Genomic DNA, 22,388 nt, shown 5'->3' on the forward strand with positions numbered 1-22,388 from the left:
TGTCCAATAATCACTTGTGACTCAGACATTGATTACCACAGCGAATGCTTCATGCGTGGTCAGTGCTCATAGCCGTGTAAGCTATCTGGTTGAAAAATGAGCAACAGGGGAAGATTCCTGGCAGAGAAAGACATTTACAAGCAAATATGGGTCACAAGCGTCACAAAAGAAGCTTAAAAAATGAATAGAATTTTAAAAAAAGGATATATTCACCAAAAATAAAAAAGCTCAAGTTGTCAAACCCTTTCCAGAAAGATGTGTTTAGGGTGTCACTTTTACTGTCAGTTTACAGACGTTTAACACAGCTGACTCAGCCGTTTCCCTTCAGAATAAGCATTGGAGGCTAAAGCCTCCTTTCTCTGATAGCCACAGATCCTACCTCACTTCATCCATCCTTCAGTGATTTTAACTTTATCTCCACGAAAGGATGCCACTGAAATAGGAACTATAGGATTGCCAAAAGTATGCAGAGGTTAGACTGAGAGGCAGGCGTTCTGGAGTTAGAGGTAATGAACACAAGGGCACGATTTATTTGCGCATGTGATAAATGGACACAATTACATTCGACATCAGCGTTGCACACTTCTGAAAGCGCCTCAACCTTGATTCATGTTTTGTTTTTATATCTCCCTGTTTAAACCCATTTGGTTGCATGTTTACAAAGTGGCTCCATGACATTCTGAATCTTTCTTTTTATTTGTTATATATGAGAGATTTAGTTTTTATTCCAAAGAGGTTTGTGTATGATGTACACAGCAAATAAACACAACGAATTAAATAAGTGTGTGATGCCAATTTCTTTGTGGTCTTTCTTGTGTTTTTGGGTGATTATTTAAAAAAAAAAGTAAAAGTGTCCATACATTAATGTTACTAATTAATGTATATTATTTTAAATTGCAGTGGTCAATAGAAGAAAGAAAAGAAGAAAAAGCTGTGACTAATGTTCTTTAATCTTATGGCTGACTGAGTCAGTGTTGTGACGCTGTCTCGTCCTTGACTCCTTGTGGCCTCCCTCCACCACATCGCGTCTCATTTTTCACATTATCTCAAGTGGCTACGCGCTAATCCTTTTAGCATTCCCTGCATGCTCTTGAGTGAGTTGCAACAGGTTGTGTTTATAGACAAGAAGGCCTCTGTGTGGCCTGGTGCTATGTCTACTCTACGCCATCTGAGATCCGACCCTCCGCCCTGTCTGCAGACTCTTCCTGACGCTCTGTCTTTGTGTCTTCTCTCCTTCCTAGACCTGCTGACTCAGCTTTTGTTTCTGCACGCTCCAGTTCACATTGTATTCAGAGCTCAAGGGGAAAGAGAATGTTTTTTTATATATATGTATTTCATGCATACAGCTCTCACTTGTCACAGAGCTTTAATCTCTCACTTGTCACAGAGCTTTAATCTTGAAGTGAAAATATCAGGTGACACTTTTTTTGTTGTTGGTCCATTTATTGTCAGGAAATTACTGGTTGACTTTGATTTATTTATGTATTTGTATTCCAAAATGTTGAGAATTATGCGTAATCACCCTCCTGCTGACAGTTAAATTAGAAGATCAATGCCATTCTCACATCTGTCCATCAAGTGTTGAGCAAGAGCCGTAGGCAATAAGCTTAGCTTAGCATAAGGACTGGATGCAGGAGAAACAGCTCACATGTCAGTGCTGCCTCTGTTCACCACGAAATAGTTACAACATGTAACTTCCCAGTAAAAAAAAAAAAAGAAATGACTCCTCAAATTTATATTCCTATTTGTGTATTAAATCAAACAAGAAATAGTGTTTTAATTAGTGAGTATTTAGAGGATTGTTATACTTTGCAGAGCTAGGGTAGCTAATTCCAGTATGGATAAGCTAGGCTAATCACTGACTCTAGCTTCATTATCAAAATGCTTTATAGTGACAAGACAAGATTGATTATGTCTGAACGATAAATAAGTAGCCATAGCCGCAGGTTAACTAACAAAACATAACTTCCCAACATGTCAAACTGTTACTTTAAGCTAGTGTTACATTACAATACAAGTGTTGCATATGTGAAACACAAAATGTCTCTAAACGTCACAATGAAATGACAACGTTTTGAGACATTTTGTATTTCACATATGCTTTAAGAGAGATTTCAATTTCACAAAGAAGAAAAAAGAAATAAGATTTCTATTTTAGGAAGTGCTTTCCCTTTAAAGAGGCCAAACATGGTTTCAGGACATTTCAGGATACAATCATCTGACACGTTCACAGAGCTCTGTTTTGCAGACATTGGAAAAAAATGTTGCTTGTTGGTTTATTTCTTCAGACTTCCTTAAGTCTATTACAGCAACACTAATACGCACACATCCAATTTCTCCATTCCCGTAACCACACGTTCCTTTCCCTATTTGTGTCTTTTCCAAAGCAGAATAAAACAATAGCCCTCCTATGTGCCTGTGTCTAGGTCAGTTACTGTGACCGGAGGTCCTGCTGCGACGTCCTGTTTTGGGTTCATAGGACAAGTTCAAACATATGGTCATGTTTGGGTTTGGCCTTTTTTACGCGATCTGCCTGGAAACAAACAGACAATAGCTAGTAGCACAGAGGACAATTCACATTGTGTTATTACAGGGTTGTGTCTTTTTGTGGCAAATTTCAGATGGTCTACCTGTTAAATAATTTTGGCATACTTGCAGAAAATGCTTGGTTTGCAAAGTGGATGATGAGCTGGCAGGGATCCACCACCACGCCAGGCTTTGATGCCACTTATGTGCTTTTCCACCCACATAAAACAATCACCACAGGGGGTCTTGCTTTACACTTTTGCTCACCAGCAAATCCTGTCCAGCAAAGTTCTGACCCAATTTTGACTTCACAAACTGGTTTGGAGTTTTACTTTTTGCTTTTTAATAAAGCATATCTTAAAACTTTTTCTTAAACAGACATTTTGTTCCCTTACTCCCACGAAAGTATACGACATGTATTTCTAGGGCAACAAATAAAAACGTGATTCCCTTCTTGCCTGGAGTTTGAAACTCGCTGTGGTCTTGGCTGCTTCTGGCAACTGTCACAACAAGACCTTTTGAGTGTCACGATGCAGAGGCACACATAACATGAGCTTCTTCTGGGCTAAAAACCTCCAGTCAAGCTGTTTGTCAACAACTCAAATACTATCACTTTGTGTCCGAGTGGCCTAAAACTGTGATGCGTGTATTTGCCTCTGTGCTCTGAGAAGCCGTAATGTATGTCAGGGTTAGCATGGCTTGTGAAGTGTGTCAAATCTGGCCTAGTTCTTCTGCGTCAGCAGCTTCAGCAGACTGTGGATGTCTACGCTTGAGAGAAGCTGGGTTCATGACTCAGGGAGAGATAGGCTGAACACACAAAACTAGGACAAAGGTCTGAATGATCTGCCGGTACAAAAATAAAACACAATATGCCAATTAGCAGCTGTTACCGAAGCACAGTTTCATCAGTGATGTGCAAGATACATCAAAATGATACAAGCTTGGGGACGTTGTGGAAGCAGTCATGGTCTGGACATGAAGTTACTGGTGAGGACGAGAGCTTTGTCCCAGTTTTTAGTGCTTTTAGTCCCTAAACATTGAAGTACTACTACACTAAAGTAACTTATACTCAAACATGTAAGTTTTGCCGAATTAATTAACTGGACTTTTGAATATGCCGTTGACGGGCACAATGCAGTACAAAACAGAAACTTGATTGAAGCTGATCGTTAAATTCAACTGTCTTGGTGGAAAAACATCAACGCTATGACAAAGTTCAGCGCAAAGCTACATGTGTTGAGTTCAAAGGAAACCGAACCAATAAGCGTGTTGATTTTGCAGAGTTCAAACTTTTTAAATTGCAACCCTAGTGTGTAGTTTTGGAACTGGAGGCGGTTATGAAGCAAGAGTGGAAGAGGGCACCAGAACGTGACCCCACAGCCTGATTTGATACAGTCGCAGACTCACGACTGAGAGACTAAAATAAAATCCTCTTGAGTGAGTCCAAAGAATGACTGGAATGATCCAAAACAGCAGCAGTCATATCAGTTATGTGACGGTCTTCCAAAATCCAACAGCTGGCTAACATCTGGGAACACAAATCAACCAACCGGTCAACAGAAAAAGATAACTGTGCTGTACCTGCTTATTGTCCGGACACACCACAAAGCAATTTCAGCTCGTGCCCCTTTGGACTCTGAATGCCGAGCCTCCTCCTCTAAATGGCTGAAATCTTAAACCAACGTTGGCAGGAGGTGCTGTGGGAATCTGCTTCGGTGTACCTCCACCTCCGTAACAAAAACCATCCCAAAGCTGGAGGTATCCTATGGCTGCGTCGGGTCATAAATCAGAGGAGTGGCCCTTTCCATTCCCCTTCTCTCATGCGTGACCTCGGCTTCCCGGGGGGTCGGGGAGATGTGCTGAGCCTCGGGCCTGTGGGAAACCTGACCAGGAGCCACGGACCCTCTTCAAATAACCATGTGACGTCAGGAGAGACTACGACAGAACAACGGCAGGACTGCCGGAGGGGCTCGGGATCAGCCCCAACTGAAACTTACAGAAAGAGGAGACAGGAGTTTTATGTGTTTTCTCCTTAGTGAGGTCCGTTCACCTTCATTGTAGAACAAGGGCAAAGGTTGACTGCAGCTGGGCTGAACCGAAACTGAACATTGAACCGTTGTCATTCAGGGAGTATTCACGGAATAATTGAGCCCCTTAAAACTTTTTTTACCCCAAGAAAATATTCAAAGAAATAGATCAGATTGTCAGAAATAGTCCTTTCCACTTTAGGTAGTTACATTTCTATACTTTTTCTATACTCGATGCCTTTAGTTATCATAATGTACTTTCTTTGTTTGAATATGTTCTACTCTTGCACACTTAACTTAGCAACCAAAACATGATTTTATTTCTCTCTGCTCATGACACATGTACATATTGAAAATAAACCACGTCATATTCTTTATCTGATCTGTCGTTCCAAATTGGAATTTCTGAAGTTTGAATCCGAATAGCAATTCATTGTCTGGAAATACCTTTCATTTTTTAGTACTAACTATATATAGTTTGAGTACTGTATTGACTACAGAGATACTAGTAAGCATGAGTGAAAATGTGCATACCTTAAAACCCTCAAACAGAGAGCAGTATGTTTGCCCGCTACAGTATTTGTTGTAAGGGAAAGTGAGAAATGAATTTTCTTTGTTGTGATAAGTCCAGTGTTTTGGATAGTTTGGGATTGAGGCCGTGTGGTCGAGAGTTCAGCGCAAGTTCTATCTGCAAATAATCCTTCATGTTTGTTTTCACCTGCTAGAAGTGCAGATTAACAGGGTTTACTGCACATTTTGCTTTGAGAAAGAGGAATATTTTCTCTGTGGAGTATATTTTACCAATATTTGGTGTTAGTAACACCCTTCTTACTCCTTCCTATTTGGGAAGAATAAGAATAACAAGAATGAGAAGAATTTAACAAACAAATAAGCAAAGATTTTTTGGTGAATGGTTTTAGTTGTGCTTTGAAAAATGTTTGAGAAGTTGGGGAGATAGATAATCGTACAGATTTGCATACTGTTTTCTCCTATTTTATGAGATACAATGCCAGTTTTCCACTTAAAACATCAATCTAGTTTTCCAGTCTTGACAAAGATATGCATTTAAAATGTATAATTTATGTACATTTTGTATCCAAGTCCATCCGTTATCTTTGACTGTAGTTTTCTGTAGTTCACTGTCAAATGTAGGCGATTCAGGCCACTGGGTTGTGAGAAAGCAGCTTAATCACATAGTCAGATCTATATTCCCTCGTGTGGGAACAAGAAAACATCAGGTCGACAGATGGCCCTCGCTCCCCGACTGTATCCATGAAAACATTCATCGACACTTCTCCGGCGTTGATACTCGACTCCCACGAGGGCGCAGAGTTCATAACCCTAACTCCTCGATACAGTCTCTTTATTGGTCACTTTATTGCCCCCCTATGGTTTTCGTTTACTCTCTTTCACTCTCAGGTCTTGATGTTTTCACCAAACAGGGGAAAAGCGTCTCCGGGGCACCATATGTTCACAATGTGGCCTGGGTACCACCAATGACGGCCCTTTTTTTCTTGTTACATGGTGGCTTTGATGTGTTCCACAGCCAGTGAAAATGTATCTGGGAAAAAGTATGTTTAAAAAGGCAAATCATCTGCAACTTCAAATAGTCTCCCTCAGAGCCTGCCCCTCCTCACACAAGGCTTCGGTGACGGAGAAATCCTCACACCATGCAGTTATGTTTAGATTTTTGTATGGATTTTAGTCAAAGCAGCCAGCAATCATTTGTTATAATAGTTGCCGGTATAGTTCACTTGAACAGGTGCTGGTACAAACCCAATGGGGCAACCCCACAAGTCCCACAATGCAGCTTGAGAGTCAAAAACAAGTATACCGCTGATGTTTTTAAAAACCTAAATATGTCTTTAAATGTTGAACTACTAGTGCAAACTTCATATCTGGTAATGTGGACATGTTTTAAGCAACTGCAAATAAGGCAATAGCAGTATTTTACTTCACTTAATAATTATTAGACAGACAGCATGTGGCTTGAAGCCTTCAAGACTACTGTAAGACATGTTCAGGAAGTCATGGTGGAAATATTTTACTGATAAATCTCGACTGCAAATGTTACAGCGAACGTAATTGTTAAAGACATTCATTTCCTTTTGTTATTTATTTGTTTTGGACAAAAAAATGTGATGCTTCAAGCGTAGAAGTGGAAAGCTTTATTTTGAACCACACATTTTGAGCTCATTTTAAGCTAGGCAGCCTCTGCTGTGGCAGACGGAGACGGGACTGAAGAGTAAATCACTGTCTGGTCTTTATGTCTCTCCAGGTGACCGTTAGGTCAACCCCACTCCCCTTTATTACTGCAGTCACGCTTGTCAAGCTTTTCATTCTCACGAGGCAAAGAAGCATTTCACAATTCTAACAAAGGCAAATTTACCAATCCCAGTTCTAAGTCATTACTAAAACAACAGAGCTTTCATTTCACACTTTCGTTTCTAGCCAGCAACTGTAAGTCACTAGCATGGACTGTCAGCTGGAGCTAGCTCGATAATAATTGCTAACTCCGTAGCTTGGCTGTAAAAATCTCTAGCTGACTGGTTTTAAAACAACATGTGAAAGATCATTGATATGTGTAGAATTAATTCCTTACAGTATGGTAATACAACTATACAAATATATATATATATATATATATATATATATATATATATATATATATATATATATATATACATATATATATATATATATATATATATATTGGACAACGCTTGTTTGGCTGAGTTGTCTTCTGAACAGTCCTTGGCCAACTGTTGGTGCAGGGAGGGGACCGTTTCCTACGTCGTGTCCCCTGCATTGTTACAGAGTGGCGGGTTCAAGCTGTGGCGCAGAGGGTTAGGGAAACAAATGCTGCAAATGGTTTGCACAGGACACTCTGAAATGAATAGAGATGCAGGAATTAGCTCGATCGCCACATGCACACAACAGTAGGAACCATCAGTCCGTCAGGCTCCGGATGAAGAGCGTCTGTCTGCTGCTCCCTCCAACCTCCGCCATCATCAAAGCACACAAAAACGTTTGACCTCGCCCTCGTCTCCGCCACAGTTCTGAGGTTAGCCTTTCCTAATTTAACCCCCGTCTGGGTGCCAAGGCGAGGGAAGGCCCATCACCACGGCGCCATGCGGGGCAGGACCAGGACCTCCCCGGAGGATTCGGCCAATGACAGCCCCTAAAAAAACCTCAGAGGATCCCCACCTGACATATCATGCTCTGTGGGGTCTAATTGTATCGGAGAGAACAGCTGTCGAGCAGCGTTGGAGGGATCACGTTTGTTTTTAGTGTGTTTTGCTTGTTTTATATTCCCTGTCTTTGATGTTCTTGTCAGAAAGAGTTTGATTTGATTTTAACAAAGTAACTTAAATCCATAAATCTATCCCATTTGTTTGATTGATTAATTGCACTAAACTATGTAAAGACATCCCTTTTTATTACTTACTTTTACAAAAAAAATGATAATAATAACAATGGTTTCTTGTACGTCCTCTGTACTTCAGGAAAACACTGATGTAAAATGTTACAAATAAGATAATCTAGACGTAAAAGCAAAAAAACCTATTAGCATTACTTGTTTTTTTTAAATGACAACCACGTACAGCATTGTTTAAGTGGAAACTAAGTGAGGAATATTAAATGCAAGAATAAACTTCTCTGACCTGATCATATCTGAAGGTAACGACACACAATGCTAATCACATCTGACAGATAAGACACTTGAAAACAAATTATTGGTCAGTAAATTACATGAGAAGTGCCTGTTGACCCAGTGAAGGCTAATGTGATCTAATACGGTCTGTTTCCTCTAATTACATTCTTCAGTCCATCAGCATGAGAACTCATAACTCCTTGAAAAGATCCTGAATAACTGTGCAAAGTCCAGGGAGGAATGCAGCTCCATGACTTAAAATAGTGCAGAAATATTGAGTTGTGAAGAGACAAGTTTCCATTTTTGTGATGTATTATTCATTGTAGGCGAAGCTAAGAGCTTAAAGCAAACTATGCAGCCTTGTGCAGTCAGTCTGATCGTGGAGACTTTTCTCTTTTGGAAAGCGTTTTGCTCTAACGTGCCTCAGGTGATACATAAAGCTATGTCACATCTTCAAACTGCATGTGTGAAGGCCACAGCCGAATCTGAATTAACCTGATATTGTCTGACAGCCAGCTTTGGCGAGTGGGTCCCGCCCTGTGATGCTGGTGTCTCCTCAGCGGGATTTGAAGCGCGAGTGATCCAGGTATCGTGTTTGCCAATTAGTGAGTCACTCACACAGGTGTAGAAGTCCTCCAAAGGAACAATTAGTCACTCCATTCAATATCTCCAGAGATGAATGAAAGGATTAGGCCCGCTGTAATCTCCCATGAGTCTCCAAAAGGTTTCACCATCTGCCAAACAACTAGAACCTGTGATGAGGAGCATTAATAAGAGGATGTGGTATATATATTTTTTATGGATGTTACGCTACAATTTTCTTGTATATATGATTGTGTTTCCATTTTAGTTTCCTTTTATTAGTGCTATGTGTATAATGTTTGTTCCATTTTACTTCCACTCAGGGAAAATACCACATTTACTGTCAAATATGTGCCAACACATTTCAGTGTATGATGCCCATGTGTGTATGGGTGTGTATATGAGTGTGTTTTTTTGGTCTCACCTCGTAACATCAGACTTTTACTCCTCTCCACTGTTTCACTAAGACATGGTGAGCGCATGATCTCACGATATGAAATAATGTCAGAGAACACTTTTAACATTCAGTTGTTTCACATTCACACAAACAAGTCCTCATGAAGGCCAACTCCCCACAATAGCCTTGTCCCACAATAACTCTACCTCCTGACGGCCTCCATCTACTGCTTATCAAGTGGCACCGTCCACGCCGCCACATCTCCTCACCCCACCTCCTCCACGGCCAGACAGGCTGTGACACCACAGATTCCCATGTCAGAAATAGAGATGGACAGAAGCACCACGACTCCAAAGAGAGGCAGCATGTGGAGGACGGGAGGAATTTGTGTTGGGAGGGAAAGCAAAAGAATGACTGCCCGAATGGAGAGACGGGGGGTGCTGGTGGGGCTTTAATGACATCTTGATGACAGGCTCGGTGGGATGTGCTTGGCTCCTGCAGGAAAGGAGGAAGAGAAGGGTGTAAGGCGAGCCATTTGAGCCTGCATCGCTGTGAATAGATGTCTGCTCTGTTACCTTCCAACCTTGCATGTTCTCCATACCTACACTGTTCATACATGATGAGAAACAAGGGCAGTAAAGTCTCCAGCTGTGCATCAATGAGTAATTTCCGACATGGCTAGTTATGTTACGGGCCACTGGCTCCTCCGGGCTCGATTTGATGGGCATGGATGCACGATCGGTTATGACACAAGTAATCATAAAAATAGGGATAAGAGTGCACCCTTCATGACAGTCTCTCCTCCAAGACTTTTACATTGAGAGAAAAGTTTAAACCCCTTAAAGGCATCGTTTGACATTTTGGAAAATACGTTGTTTTTCTTTCCGGGACTTAGATAAGAAGATGGGCCTCCATTTCCCAAAATGTCAAACTATGCCTTTAACACCTCTGCACATAAAATCTCTGCTTCTTCATTAAATAGGCCGATTCAGAAAGATACCAAAATTGACACTGTTACACAATTAGCCGGACTTGCTGTGCACAAAAAACAACAAAGTATCTCAGATGTTACATAAAAAAGTCAAAGAAGAAACATCTAATATTAGATTGCAGATTACGTCCAAGTCTGTCCAAAAGGACATCACTTCATCATTTTTAATATTTGGTACAACTTAAAGTACAAATACAGTATACAAGAGACAAAAATTTGTATCTCCACCATCCGTAAAAATTCAGATCCATTTTCTGAAAACCTTCTCGGTGTCTTACTGGAGTTGGTCAGTTCTCATGATGAGCTCTGTGTGTGTGTGTGTGTGTGTGTGTGTGTGTGTGTGTGTGTGTGTGTGTGTGTGTGTGTGTGTGTGTGTGTGTGTTTAGGCTTAAAAGGTTGGAGCTGCAGGTCGGGAGAAAAAGCAAAGAACAATGACCCTAAACAGCTGTAGCAACAGTAACTTGAGCCTGACACAGACCGTGTGGAAGGCTAAAGAATCGATTAGCATTCCAGCCGCCACAATACCCAAATATACAACATAAAGATTTCACACACACCCAAGCACTTTTATTACAGTGCCCAAAACACCCGTAGCAGCAGCCTGAGCGCCCAGCTTTGAAACGCAGTATGATTGATGAAGAACTGGCCTCTCTGGCATATCGCTCCCTTAAAAATAACTCCACAAACTATAATTTTGGAGTTAGAAACATCTCAGCTGCTCAGTTATATTTTCTATGTCATGCATGGAAATACCACAGCTCATGTTCTACAGCTCTCAGCGCTGCTCTTAGTAGGTGGCCTACATTATGCGGATATTATCAATATATTGAACATATACTAACAAAAAAAAACACACACACATGCTGACTGAAAATGTATTGACTTGTGCTCATGGGACAATCCGTTAAGCCCTGAGCGCTTGTCAGAGCGTCAAGAGCTGCAGAGAAAATCAATCTCAGAGCAGACAGAAACAGACCTACATGTGGAGATGGATGATCAGATTTCAACAGAGATGTAGATTGAGGATGGGTGGCAGGGTGTGTGTGTGTGTGTGTGTGTGTGTGTGTGTGTGTGTGTGTGTTTCTGTGTTTGCATGCCTGTGCACGTGCGTGAGTGTGCATATGTGTGTGTGTATTTGTGTTCTTGGTGGGTTGCGGTGGGCCAGAGGGGTGGCTTAGCAGAGAGATTACCCCTCTGCTGGGAAATATAAGGTGGTATAAGAGGCAGGTTTTCTTTTCAAAGCGGGTCCCAAATCCGTTGCTAAAGAGCCACGAGATTACAAAACTGAGATAGAGCCTGTAGATTAGAGGGATGAAACGTCCTGTGAGAACCTCCTTAACACGAGGTGAGGGACTGAGAATTGTGGGTCTTTGAATAATTCACCTCCCTGCCTCCATCCTCCACTGAAACGCTGTAAAACCTTTCAGTCGCGACAGACTCAGCCAATTAAATAACACCATCGTACTTCTTTTTTCTTCTTTTTTTTTGTGGTGAGTGAAGAAGTTCTCTTCAAAACGAATCACTCACGATTAAACATCTTTCTGTGTTGTCGTTCTGAACAATTTTAAGCTCTGTATGTTCAAAATAGTAACCGCTTTGAGGATTAATCATCCCAATGCGGAGTATTAAGTGACAAATCTTTCATTAAATTAAACCAAAACCCAAACCACACTTTCAACAGCGACCCACACCTTATCTCCTGAGGATTAAAAAGGTTACAAGGCTGCAAGACAGAGGTCATAATAACCCAGTATAGAGAGTAAAGACTTACTTTAAAAGAAAAAATCAAGTTGCCTCCTGCTTATCTCTGCAGACGTACTGCAAACACTGGAGATTAGCAACTGCTTTGGCTGCATGTTTGTTTAGGGTACCTCCTGCTTTTGGTTGATAAAATTATCGGAGTGCTGTCTGGTGCAAAGTTACAGCTAATCGCTCTCACTCCTCTACCAGAAAATATGACCTCTGTGCAGCAACACGTCCATTCAGTCAGATATGACCACATTGCTTTTGGGACATTAGTTTAATTACTGTAAACAAGAAGAACTATTAGAGAAGAGATTAACAGCCTCCATTGGGGTTTCATAATGTGTGGTCAAATTGAATCTAATACAAATAAGAGTTTACACCACAAACAAATGATGCATGTAGCAGTGTATGACTGAAAATCAAATAAGAGATAATACTTTTGCAAGGTTGTACGTTAAAGGAGCTCTTTGTTTGTCACGTTCGCTCGCCAAAACACACACAGGCTCTAATTTCCTCATTAACAAATTTGAAAAGGCAGTTTTTGTAAGAATCTACATTATTTACATATATGTGTTTGTAGGCTGCAGTATTTTTCCATACAGTAAATTTTACTCAAAGTGAAAAATAATGTACTCTAAATATAACATTTGGTTCCAGTTTAAATAGAGCAAATATATTCTTGCCTCAGAGTTAATAGTATGTTTTACTCTATTCAGTGTTCATATTTAACTCTTCATGATGATTATTTACTAGAACTGGATTTCACCATATAGGAATCTTTGCTCCTACTCTACTGGCTACGCTATTTATGATTCTTTTAGAGGAAAATAATAGTAACTCCGGAAAAATTACTCCTCCGTTTCCCCTGGATACTATGTCTTTGTCGATTATTACTTCAAGTACCCAGGAAGAGGGATTTTTACATCATGGTCAAACGGTGGAAATTCAACTACTGGGTTTGTCACGTGATGCAATTGGGCCAAAAGAGACGCACACAGGGAGACAGATGTCTGTAACTCAGTGGCTAAAGATGAAGATAAAGAGTTCTAAATTCTAGAGATAAACCAAATTCCCAGCGCCAACATAGGAACTTATTCATCGCTATTGATTCAGAGGTACATTCGTTCATGTGAATGAACCTGATACCGAGTGCCGGGGATGGGCTCATGGATGTGGGACATCACTGGAAGATTCACGTTATTTTATACTTGGAAGTCAAACTTTGAGTTGGGTCACCCCTGTTGGGTCACTTACAGATGCTGAAAGATGCCTCGGGATCAGACGCCATGTTCAAGCAGCCGGTTGGTTCATACCTAAATGTAGCTGTAGGAATTCTAGCCTTTAAAATAAATTAAGATGAAGTAATTGCTGTTTGACATCAAACTTGTATGGTGCTGCCCTTCCGTTCTCCCGTCTTGCTTGTTTTGAGGAACTTTGTCCTTTAGTCGAGTCCTTCCGCAGGTGAAATGCAGGTTTAGTTGAACAGAGGTCAGAGAACTCTCCTGGCCAGTTAGGAACAAAACTCCTTGGGAGTCCAAAGAGGGCTAACCTCTTTAAAAGTCAGCTCTTTCTACCGTCATAGACATTTAATGTCAAATCCAATGTGCCGCAGGGGAGAACGAACAATGGCATTACAGTCCTTTTGCGAGTCTTTTCAGATTTTTATATGTTTGTGAGCGTGTGCACACTCCACAGACTAGTTGCCACATTCTTGTCTCGAGCAGGTGTGGCAGTTGTAGGTAAGTTTCAGAGGATCCTCAGACAGCATGTTTTTTGTGTACATCTTCACAGCCGCAAGTGTGTGAGTCAGAGTGTCTGTTAAGACGCAGTCGTCATACCTGAGTGCTGCCAGACATGTCTGTCTGTCTGTGAGGGCGTTTATGTAAGAAATGTGTGTGAGGTTTAAAGTCATCTTTAACATCCCCTTTAAATCACCTCGCCGACTGCTCTTCTGATCTCAGATTTCACAAAAAAGACGACACCTCGGTGGCAACATTTTTATGCAAGTTTCTCACCAACTGATGCTATTGCATACATACAGACATAGAGACATACATACATACATACATACATACATACATACATACATACATACATACATACATACATACATACATACATACATACATACATACATACATACATACATACATCAAGAGTTCAAGCTGTAATCTCGAAGACAAACTTCCCCAAAGCTGGCAGAGTCCGCTTACTTTGGCTGCTGATTTCTGACTCGTTAGCCAAGAGGAGTCACAAAGGGACAGACGCTGGAAATACAACTTCAACTTACAACATAATCACATGGTAGTTTGACCCAAATTCGCCTTTCTGCACTTGTGTCTCTAAAATGGTCCCGCTGACCTCATGTGATGTTTTCCTTTCTTTATTTCAGTAACAAAGATATGAGTTTTGTGGATAACCAAATCTCCCTCCGAAAGCATCTCTGTATGATACAAATCTATTTTAGGTTTTTCTTGTGTATTTAGCTAGTCTAAAGTTATGCACTTAGCTTAAAAATGTGATATAAAAGCACTTATCATATACAACACCTTCATAGCATTAAACTGTTTCCATATCGCCATTCATCATCATTATTACAAATGTAATCCCACGACAAAAGACAGCAATGCTTATAAACACATAAAACTTGTATTCTTCTACTTACCATCTCTCATCCATATGAGCGAGAAGAGTGGAAGAAAAGCATCGTGGGCTATGTGCAACAATTAAACTCAGGCTCACACAGCATTGTGGGCTGCTTTTGTTTGTAGTAATTACAGTGTGTGCAACAGAGCCCGGGGCAAGGTGCGAAGCAGTTCAGTCATCGTTGTTCATCAGCGGGAAAAAGAAGAGAGTGTTTTTCCGTGTAGGAGGGAGCAGGAAAATGTTTGTAATATAGAAGTGAGCCAAATGGCAAAGGCCCCTGAATCAGAGAGACAGGGTGACGTACTGCTTAACACCTGTTGGAAGAGACAGACGAAAGCTGACACCTTCGGGGGAGTGTGTGAGCACCAGAGAGTTTGATGTTTTAAGGACTTAAATTTTCATCCACAAGAGTGAAATCGGCATGAGGGTTGATGGTCTGATCCCGAGCTCCTCCTGACATGTCAGAACGCGATTTCAAATGTCTGCCATCCTGAACACCAATTCTGATGTGGAGAATGTCGGACAGATAATGTGAATCAATTTTGGGTCTGCCAAATGAATGCCGAATAAATGTATGGAGAGAGGCTCGGTCAAATCGCTTGGCGGTATGAGTTTAAGTGACGGACGTTGATGACAATCAAGCACAGTTTGAAAGAGTCCTGAAATGAAGGCTAATCAGGCAGGTTTGTCACATTTGATCAATGTAAAACAGTAACAAGTTATTATTCAGCAACCAGATCATAACCATAACATATAAATAGTAATCTCCATGCAGAAAAGCCATCAATGTAAAAACTGTTCTTTGAAGATGCACTAACTTATATGCGTGCTCTTAGTTTAAAAAAAAAAGAGATACTTCAAACCTTTACTGCCTTTAAAGGAGTTCCTTCAGTTTTTCCTATTACAGCTGTTTACTTTCCATTTTCAATTCAACACAACATATATAGTACAAGTACAGCATGGAAGGAGCTGACCTCCGCTGAGTGTTGGTGTAGTGAAACTCTCCAACATGGAGCGAAGAAGTGCACACAAGCATCAAATAGTCCGCAGGATGCTTCAGCCTTCACCCAAACAAGCCACTCTCATGATTAAAATCAGCTTCTGTGGAATAGATTTACCTCACCGGGCTTGTTATATGGCCTCTGAAACAGAATCTGGGTGAGTTACATAAATATATCCAACAAGAGTTGTGAGTAGAGCGAGATCTGTTCTGAGTTAAACTGAGACTGACAACTGTGGAAGTCTGGACGAAACTACTGAGACTCATCGAGCTTCACAGGATACACCATGACAGCCTGAAATCTCACTGACACCAGAAGCTCAGAGAAAAAATGGAGGCTGGTCAAATAATCTTTTACTTTTATTGGGCGTACTGTCAAAATTAAATGGAAATGTCAACAAAGACCGCTGAATTGAAAAGGAAACAGTGTTGTATCTGAGGAAACATGGCACGTTGCAGAGGAAATGGGTGTAGATCAGGGAACGAACGGAAACAAAGGAGGTGAAGGAAAAGAGAGATCGGAGTATTATTGACAGAAGTCAATATTTTTGGCTCCACCATAAAGGCTTAAGTGTGTATGTGATGGAGAGACAGGCAGTGTGACAATATATTAAATAGAGAATCATGTTTTACATTCAGAAGGGAAAGAGAGCCCCCTGCTGGTGGGAGGAGCAACAGACTGGGCAGCTCCGATGCAACTGGAGACGCAGACCAAAGTCAAGGAAAGCTTTTAAACAACCAAAAAGACTTGGTGTCTGCAGTCCTGTCCGCCTTTATAGCCCAGCGAGTCAAGCAGCACACTAGAAACAGATCTGTGAGTCTGAGGCTGGGGACTTATTAGGCAAAAGAAAAAGAATAAAACCTGAAAATATGGAGTGTGTTACATGCAACTGTTTATTTTTCTCCTATTATTTATTTCAAACATGTTTTATTTCTATATGAGATGTGCTATTGTTTCGAAGCAAAGAGGAAGAAATACCCCAAACTAAAAATTAAGAAAGAAATATGAACCACTGTTTGTGACTGGTGAAACAAAGGTTACACTTTTGAAGAAATAAATGGTTTTAAAAGTGTTTTAAAATGATGTGTTGAATGTCAAACCGTTAAAATGCAGTAACTATTTGTACCACTATAAAGTCCGAACATTAGCAATAAAAACAGAGCATTTTCTTGACACCTATGAAGTAAACCTTTAGAGATTGTTGTCTGAGCAACTCTTTGGACAAAAAAAACGATTTCTTCTCATTTTGAATTTGTTTAGTGAATGTGTTTTGTTGAGCCAAAAGGGAGAAGAAAGAAAGAAAGAATATGTACATTTACTCATTCATGCTTTCTCAGAACTTTTAGTGCAGGAGTCTTTTATTATAGCATACCCGAAAAAAACAAAACAACAGATTCAAACATACAAGACACAAACCATAATCTGAGATAAAATAATATTTAAAACCGTATTCTTGCATGTCACAAAATTAGGAATGTTAAAAACGCTTAGGTCAGTTAAGTCATCATGTCAGTGCACCTGACATTATCTTACCACACACACACACACACACACACAGACACACACTTCTCATTTCACGTCATATAATTGTGCAACACATTTGCCCTCCATGACACCCAGGAGAGAAAACGTGGTTCATAAACACTTGTAATATGTAATAGTTACATGGCTCGGCCAAATCCCTTCACTATAATCCTCTGCCCTCTGCGCAGGTTAAATGAGATAATCCTCAACTAATCCAGTTATCACTGCCTTTAATCTCCTAATCCGGTTTTACTAAACTATAGATTAGATCAAGTTTGCTGACAGAAATGAAGGCCCCCTTTTCGTGGTTTGAAAAGCACTTTGGGAGTAGTAGTCATCTCCATGCAACCCGAAGGAAGAGCTGTATTGTACAGCCAATATAACAGATTAAACAGAGGATAAATAAATACATCAGTTGCCTTTACCTGAACCTGAAGGATCAGCTGTTACACTGTCAGCTGCTGCGTCTCAAGCTGGTAAAGAGACAACGAGCTCAGTAGGCTATGCAGCGCTCACTCACCTCATCTGTAAATAATAAAGAATTTCATCAATTAGCGTGACTCTCTCTCTCTTCAGTACAAGTAATTGTAGAAGTCCCCTTTGTGGAGTACACTCATGTTATTCTCTAAAAGTAGAGAAGAAGTATGTATTTGTATATTCCAAAGTATCACCGTGTCATGACTTTGTGTCCTCCAGGAGGTTTGAAATATGCCCTCTTTTATATTATAATCCATTCTTGCTCATAAAGATGAAATACAAAAGAATCATTCTAATCTGTTATCTATTTGTGTGGTGGGAGCACGTGGGCCTAAAAGGGATTCTTTTGTTCATTGTGATGTAGCTGTAAAAGACATTTAAATTCAGATAAAAAGGGACTTCTACAAGAGCTGTACAGTTCAGTTACAGGACATCCTGTGTGTCATATAGCCGCCTGCTCAACTTCCTCCATATTCCTACATTCAACCTCTTCCTCATATTGTTTGTACTCTGCAGATTCCTTCATCATGAGCAGCTAGTTGCTCTTCGTCTTCAGCTCTGCCAGCTTGCTGGTGACAAAGTTCCACTTGAAGGACGAGTCCTCGCTCCCTCCTCCCAGAGAGACGTATTTGGAGAAGCTGTTGTTGCTGCTCCGTCCTTCTCCTCCTTCTGCACTCTCCTCTTCCTGAGGGATCTGCCCACCCTGGCTCTGCTCCCCTCCGGCCTCTGTCACCCCCTCCTCACTCTGACCTGCTCCGGCCTCGTTGGCTGCAGCAGCAGCGGCAGCGGCAGCGGCAGCTTCCGCCTGCTTCTTGGCAGCCCAGTTGGCTGCAAAGCTATCCCAGATCGCTGTGCGCTTAGAGGGGCGAGGAGGCGTCTCCGGCTTCATTGCAAGTGGACTGAGGATTCAGAGAAAGCGGTGGGGTAAACACATGATCGTCAACTACATGTTTTCTGATTTTAGATTATACTCTATACTCTTTATAACGGCACACTGCTAGATGACTGTGGTTTAAATCGAACAAAGGAGGCAGAACCGGTCTGGAGAAAGAAACAACAAAGATAAATAGGTCAAAAATTAGGTTTGACTGCAGTTTGACTTCATGCACTTTCTTTTGGTGAGTTAGTTGTCCTCAATAAGCTACAGTCAGAGTTATCTTAGCTGAACATGAAGACAGCGAACTGGGGCAAACAGCTAGCCTGGCTCTGTTCAAAGTAGCACCTCTGAATCATATTATAGTATATTCCATATATACTGTATATATTGTCAGTCTCGGGTTATTCAGTGAGCTTTAGAGGTGATGCTAGTTGGATTTTCTCACTTTCAGACTGCCAGGTTAGCAGTTCCCCCCTGTTTCCAGTCTTTATGCTAAGCTAAGCGAACCTGACTGTAGTTTCATATTTAGACAGACTTGTAAGTATAGTGACGAGCGGAAAGAAATAAGCGGATATTTCCCCAATCTTCTGCTTTTAATATATTTAAATTACAGTAAATGTTGTCAAGGGAATAGTCAACCTAGAAGTCTATTAATCTTTAAAGTTTTTGCGAAATGTAAAGTTGCACCAAATCAAAGTTTACATTTTAACTAGATTTTGTTATAATTTACTTTTTTGTCATTCAGCTTGTGAGTGAGCTCATTATACTAGAAACGATATACAAATGTCCAACCCACCAGCCCAATTTGACTGACATAAACCCCACAGGTACAAGGTGTACACCCCCAAGGATACAAGATGCGAGAATGACATCCGTCCAGGGAGAAAGAGGACAGATGTTAACAAAAGAGAAAGATTTCCCCTCACTGGTCGGCGACTGGTGGGCTCTCAGTCTCCTCTAGAAGCTGGTGTTCATCCTCTTTGTTGAAGAGAGATGATAGTCTGTTCCAGCTTTTAGTCCCAGCCCCCTGCATCTGGACAGACAACCAAACACACACGCGGGGTCAAAGGTCAAGGTAGTGATACATTGAGTTGGTTTCAGAGGATCAGTCGAATAAGGGTCTTCTAATACTTGAGGAAGACTTTTTATTACCTTTCATCCACTTATTATGATATTCATCTGCACTGACACAACACTGAGGACGTGTACTACGTTTCACAGATTTAGGATTCTGAACGTATCCGTTGACTTACTTTCTTGGCCAGCTGGGACACCGCGTTGGGTCCCTCATCCTCCTGCATGGGACTGACATCATTCTCCACCTCTGTGACCTGCAATGGCAGACACATGAAAGACAAAATGGATGTACCTGTGCAGGTGACGTCCCGACGTGAATGCAGATGCACAGGATTTGTGCACCATCTAGTGCAAAATGTGGATACTACAAGCTGTAGAAAACCCAGACCTAGACCCTAAAAAAATGTTTATCACAAATACAGAAGTCAATGGCGGCTTTCAAACAGTATTTCCACCCCAGTGTATGTTTTGACATGAGAACATGGTGATGCGCTTTAGCTGTGTTCATAAATGTGCATTGAGCAATGTGGACTCAAATAGCAGCTCAGCACGATCCTCCAAATGGAAACTATCTCACACAGTGCTCCCTGTCATCCCTGTGGATTTGTGGATGCCGTGGCACGATAAGAGACCACAGTTTGAATCTGTCGGCCCCGTGTCAGTCAGTCGAATGACTGACACGAATGAATGCCAACTAATCCGTTTGTTCAGCTCCCGTGCAGGATCCAGTTTCTGAGACCTACACAGATCTGGGTCAACGCAACACTGTGTCTGTTTCGTTGGTCCTAAACCTTGGATGGAGTACAGGTGTTGCAATGAGGCCGCGTAAACCAGTGGAAGAAGTGGACATAGACAGATACTGAAGTTAAAGTACAAGTACAACAATGTTGAATACTCCATTGGAAGTCTACTAATGTAGCAGGTGAAGGTGGAGCTACTTTTAATCACTTTCTATACAGTTTGGTATGTCCAGTGGTTCCAACTGCAAATTAAATCTGGGGGGTCATGAGAAAAACAATCTTCTGCTACACAAATCTTTATTAATTTATTGAACCTTTTTTTAATTATCTTTTTTTTGTAAAATATTGTTGACTTTTACCTTGAGCAATTATTCAAATGAAGCCATCTGTTACTGTTACCAGAGGAAATGTCAGATTGGTGATTAGTCTAATCTTCAACAGTAAAATTGAAGATGTAATTGTAACGAGTGTTATATAGTTTATTGGGCCAAAATAAGAAGTAGCATACAATGGAAATATTTAAAAATGGTATAGAACTTAATGAAATGTGCTGCTAAGTTACTTTCCACCACTGATAATTTGCCTTGATGATAAATACTTCAGCTACAAACTGCTTTATTGAAGCTGTTAATACATCTGCTCCAGTTTTACACTTTGACACTGGAAACAGAAGATATGTTCATCAATATTAACTATTTCATCAGTTAATAATTCAGTCAAAAATGCCAAAATACACAACAAGAAGTATTGAGTAGACATAACTTCTGCCTGAAAAGTTCCTTTTGCACAGAAAACAAAACAGCCAAGCGAGCTCCTCTGACCCAGTGATGAATAAAACATCAGCAAACCGAACCAACCCAGTGACTTTCTGACTTCTGTTCGGACAACCACTTCAACTTTCTGACTCTTTATCACATCCATTTAAATCAGTAAGATGGAGAAAGTGGTAAACTCTGTACCTCTTCAGGAGTGTCCTCCTCATACTCAGGGTTGAGAGTCTTCAGCACTTTGCTCTTATAGACTTTCCACACTGGATTCATACTTGCACAAAGAGATGCTCAACACTCAGGGCGAGACCTCTGAAGACCTCTTTCTGCCTCTGTGGTCCACCCTCCACCAAGTCTCCGCTTCCAGCCTTCGGCTCGTCTCAGGTAGGCCGACTTCGACCTGTTTCATGCGTAAAAGGTTCTTCGCACCTCAGCAGGGCCGAGAACCAGTTCAGCAGCGAGGCCGGCTGGGTTTCATAGCGTCTCTCCCACTCTGGTAACGTCGGTCTCGTCACGCAAGCGGAGTTGACGGCTGCTTTCGTTCCCACAGAGTGTCTGAACAGGTAAAGCTAGGAAGCTGTGCTGGATGCAACCACGCAAGTGTACACACACAAACGCACACACACAACACACACACACACACGCACAGTGAATTCAGCGTCACGGTTCAGAATCCCTGCCTTGGTTACCTGGAAACAGGTGTGGATTTCCTCATGTATATTTCAGAGGGTCTCTTTCCCAGAGCCAGAGGTCCATTGTCAGCCAGTGTTGGTAGACTGGCTCCTGTAACCGTGATGCATACGCACACACACACACACACACACACACACACACACACACACACACACACACACACACACACACATACATGACATGCACAGTATTGACATGATTATGCTCAAATGTTTTTTTATGCTCTATGCTAAACCCTCATTCAAAATTAGCAGTTTCCATCAAAGTTGGAGGTGAACTCTTCAGAATGTACCTCAGCAGACAGAAACCTTTTTTGGAAACATTTGTTCACAACTTGTTATCTGATCTGTAAGTCCCACATAACAGACACACGCTCATAGCTGCAGTTTATTCATGGATGCTCACAATAATACCATCTCACCACACAACGCCACTGTTATAACCACTTCCTTGCAAGTCATCCTCCACCCATCAGTTTCAGGTTCACCGCAAAGTTTTTCTTTCTTTTCTTTTTTTTGGGGTTACAGGTCTCTTGGCAATCTGAGAGGGCCGGCGAGTGTCGTGTAGATAAAGAGAGATGTATAAAGTTTTGATGACTGATTGAGTTTCAACCAGCCACCCACCACAATACAGCCGAGGACAGAAATACACAAATGTTTGGC

The 22,388-nt window shown here is 41.2% G+C and overlaps 1 protein-coding gene across 1 annotated transcript; it reads right to left on the reverse strand.

Moving 5' to 3' along the window:
- Positions 1-18,107: 18,107 nt before the first annotated feature.
- Positions 18,108-21,306, reverse strand: LOC137780804 (uncharacterized protein C1orf232). Its single transcript, XM_068569033.1, has 4 exons — positions 21,226-21,306; positions 19,703-19,780; positions 19,376-19,482; positions 18,108-18,471 (listed from the first exon to the last, which is right to left on the reverse strand). Exons 1-4 carry the CDS (start codon positions 21,304-21,306, stop codon positions 18,108-18,110), a joined length of 630 nt encoding a protein of 209 aa, XP_068425134.1.
- Between the last annotated feature and the right edge of the window lie 1,082 nt (positions 21,307-22,388).

The sequence above is a fragment of the Clinocottus analis genome, unplaced genomic scaffold, assembly GCF_023055335.1.
Source record: "Clinocottus analis isolate CAN_PGR_092001 unplaced genomic scaffold, fCliAna1.0.p SCAF_9, whole genome shotgun sequence".
In the NCBI taxonomy this organism is placed as follows: domain Eukaryota; kingdom Metazoa; phylum Chordata; class Actinopteri; order Perciformes; family Cottidae; genus Clinocottus; species Clinocottus analis.

Coding starts and splice junctions, on each gene's coding strand:
- LOC137780804 (XM_068569033.1), bottom strand. CDS start 21,306: ATGAATCCAGTGTGGAAAGTCTATAAGAGCAAAGTGCTGAAGACTCTC. Junction 19,781..21,225: donor AGGAGGACACTCCTGAAGAG/GTACAGAGTTTA, acceptor CTGCCATTGCAG/GTCACAGAGGTGGAGAATGA. Junction 18,472..19,375: donor AGCCCACCAGTCGCCGACCA/GTGAGGGGAAAT, acceptor CTGAATCCTCAG/TCCACTTGCAATGAAGCCGG.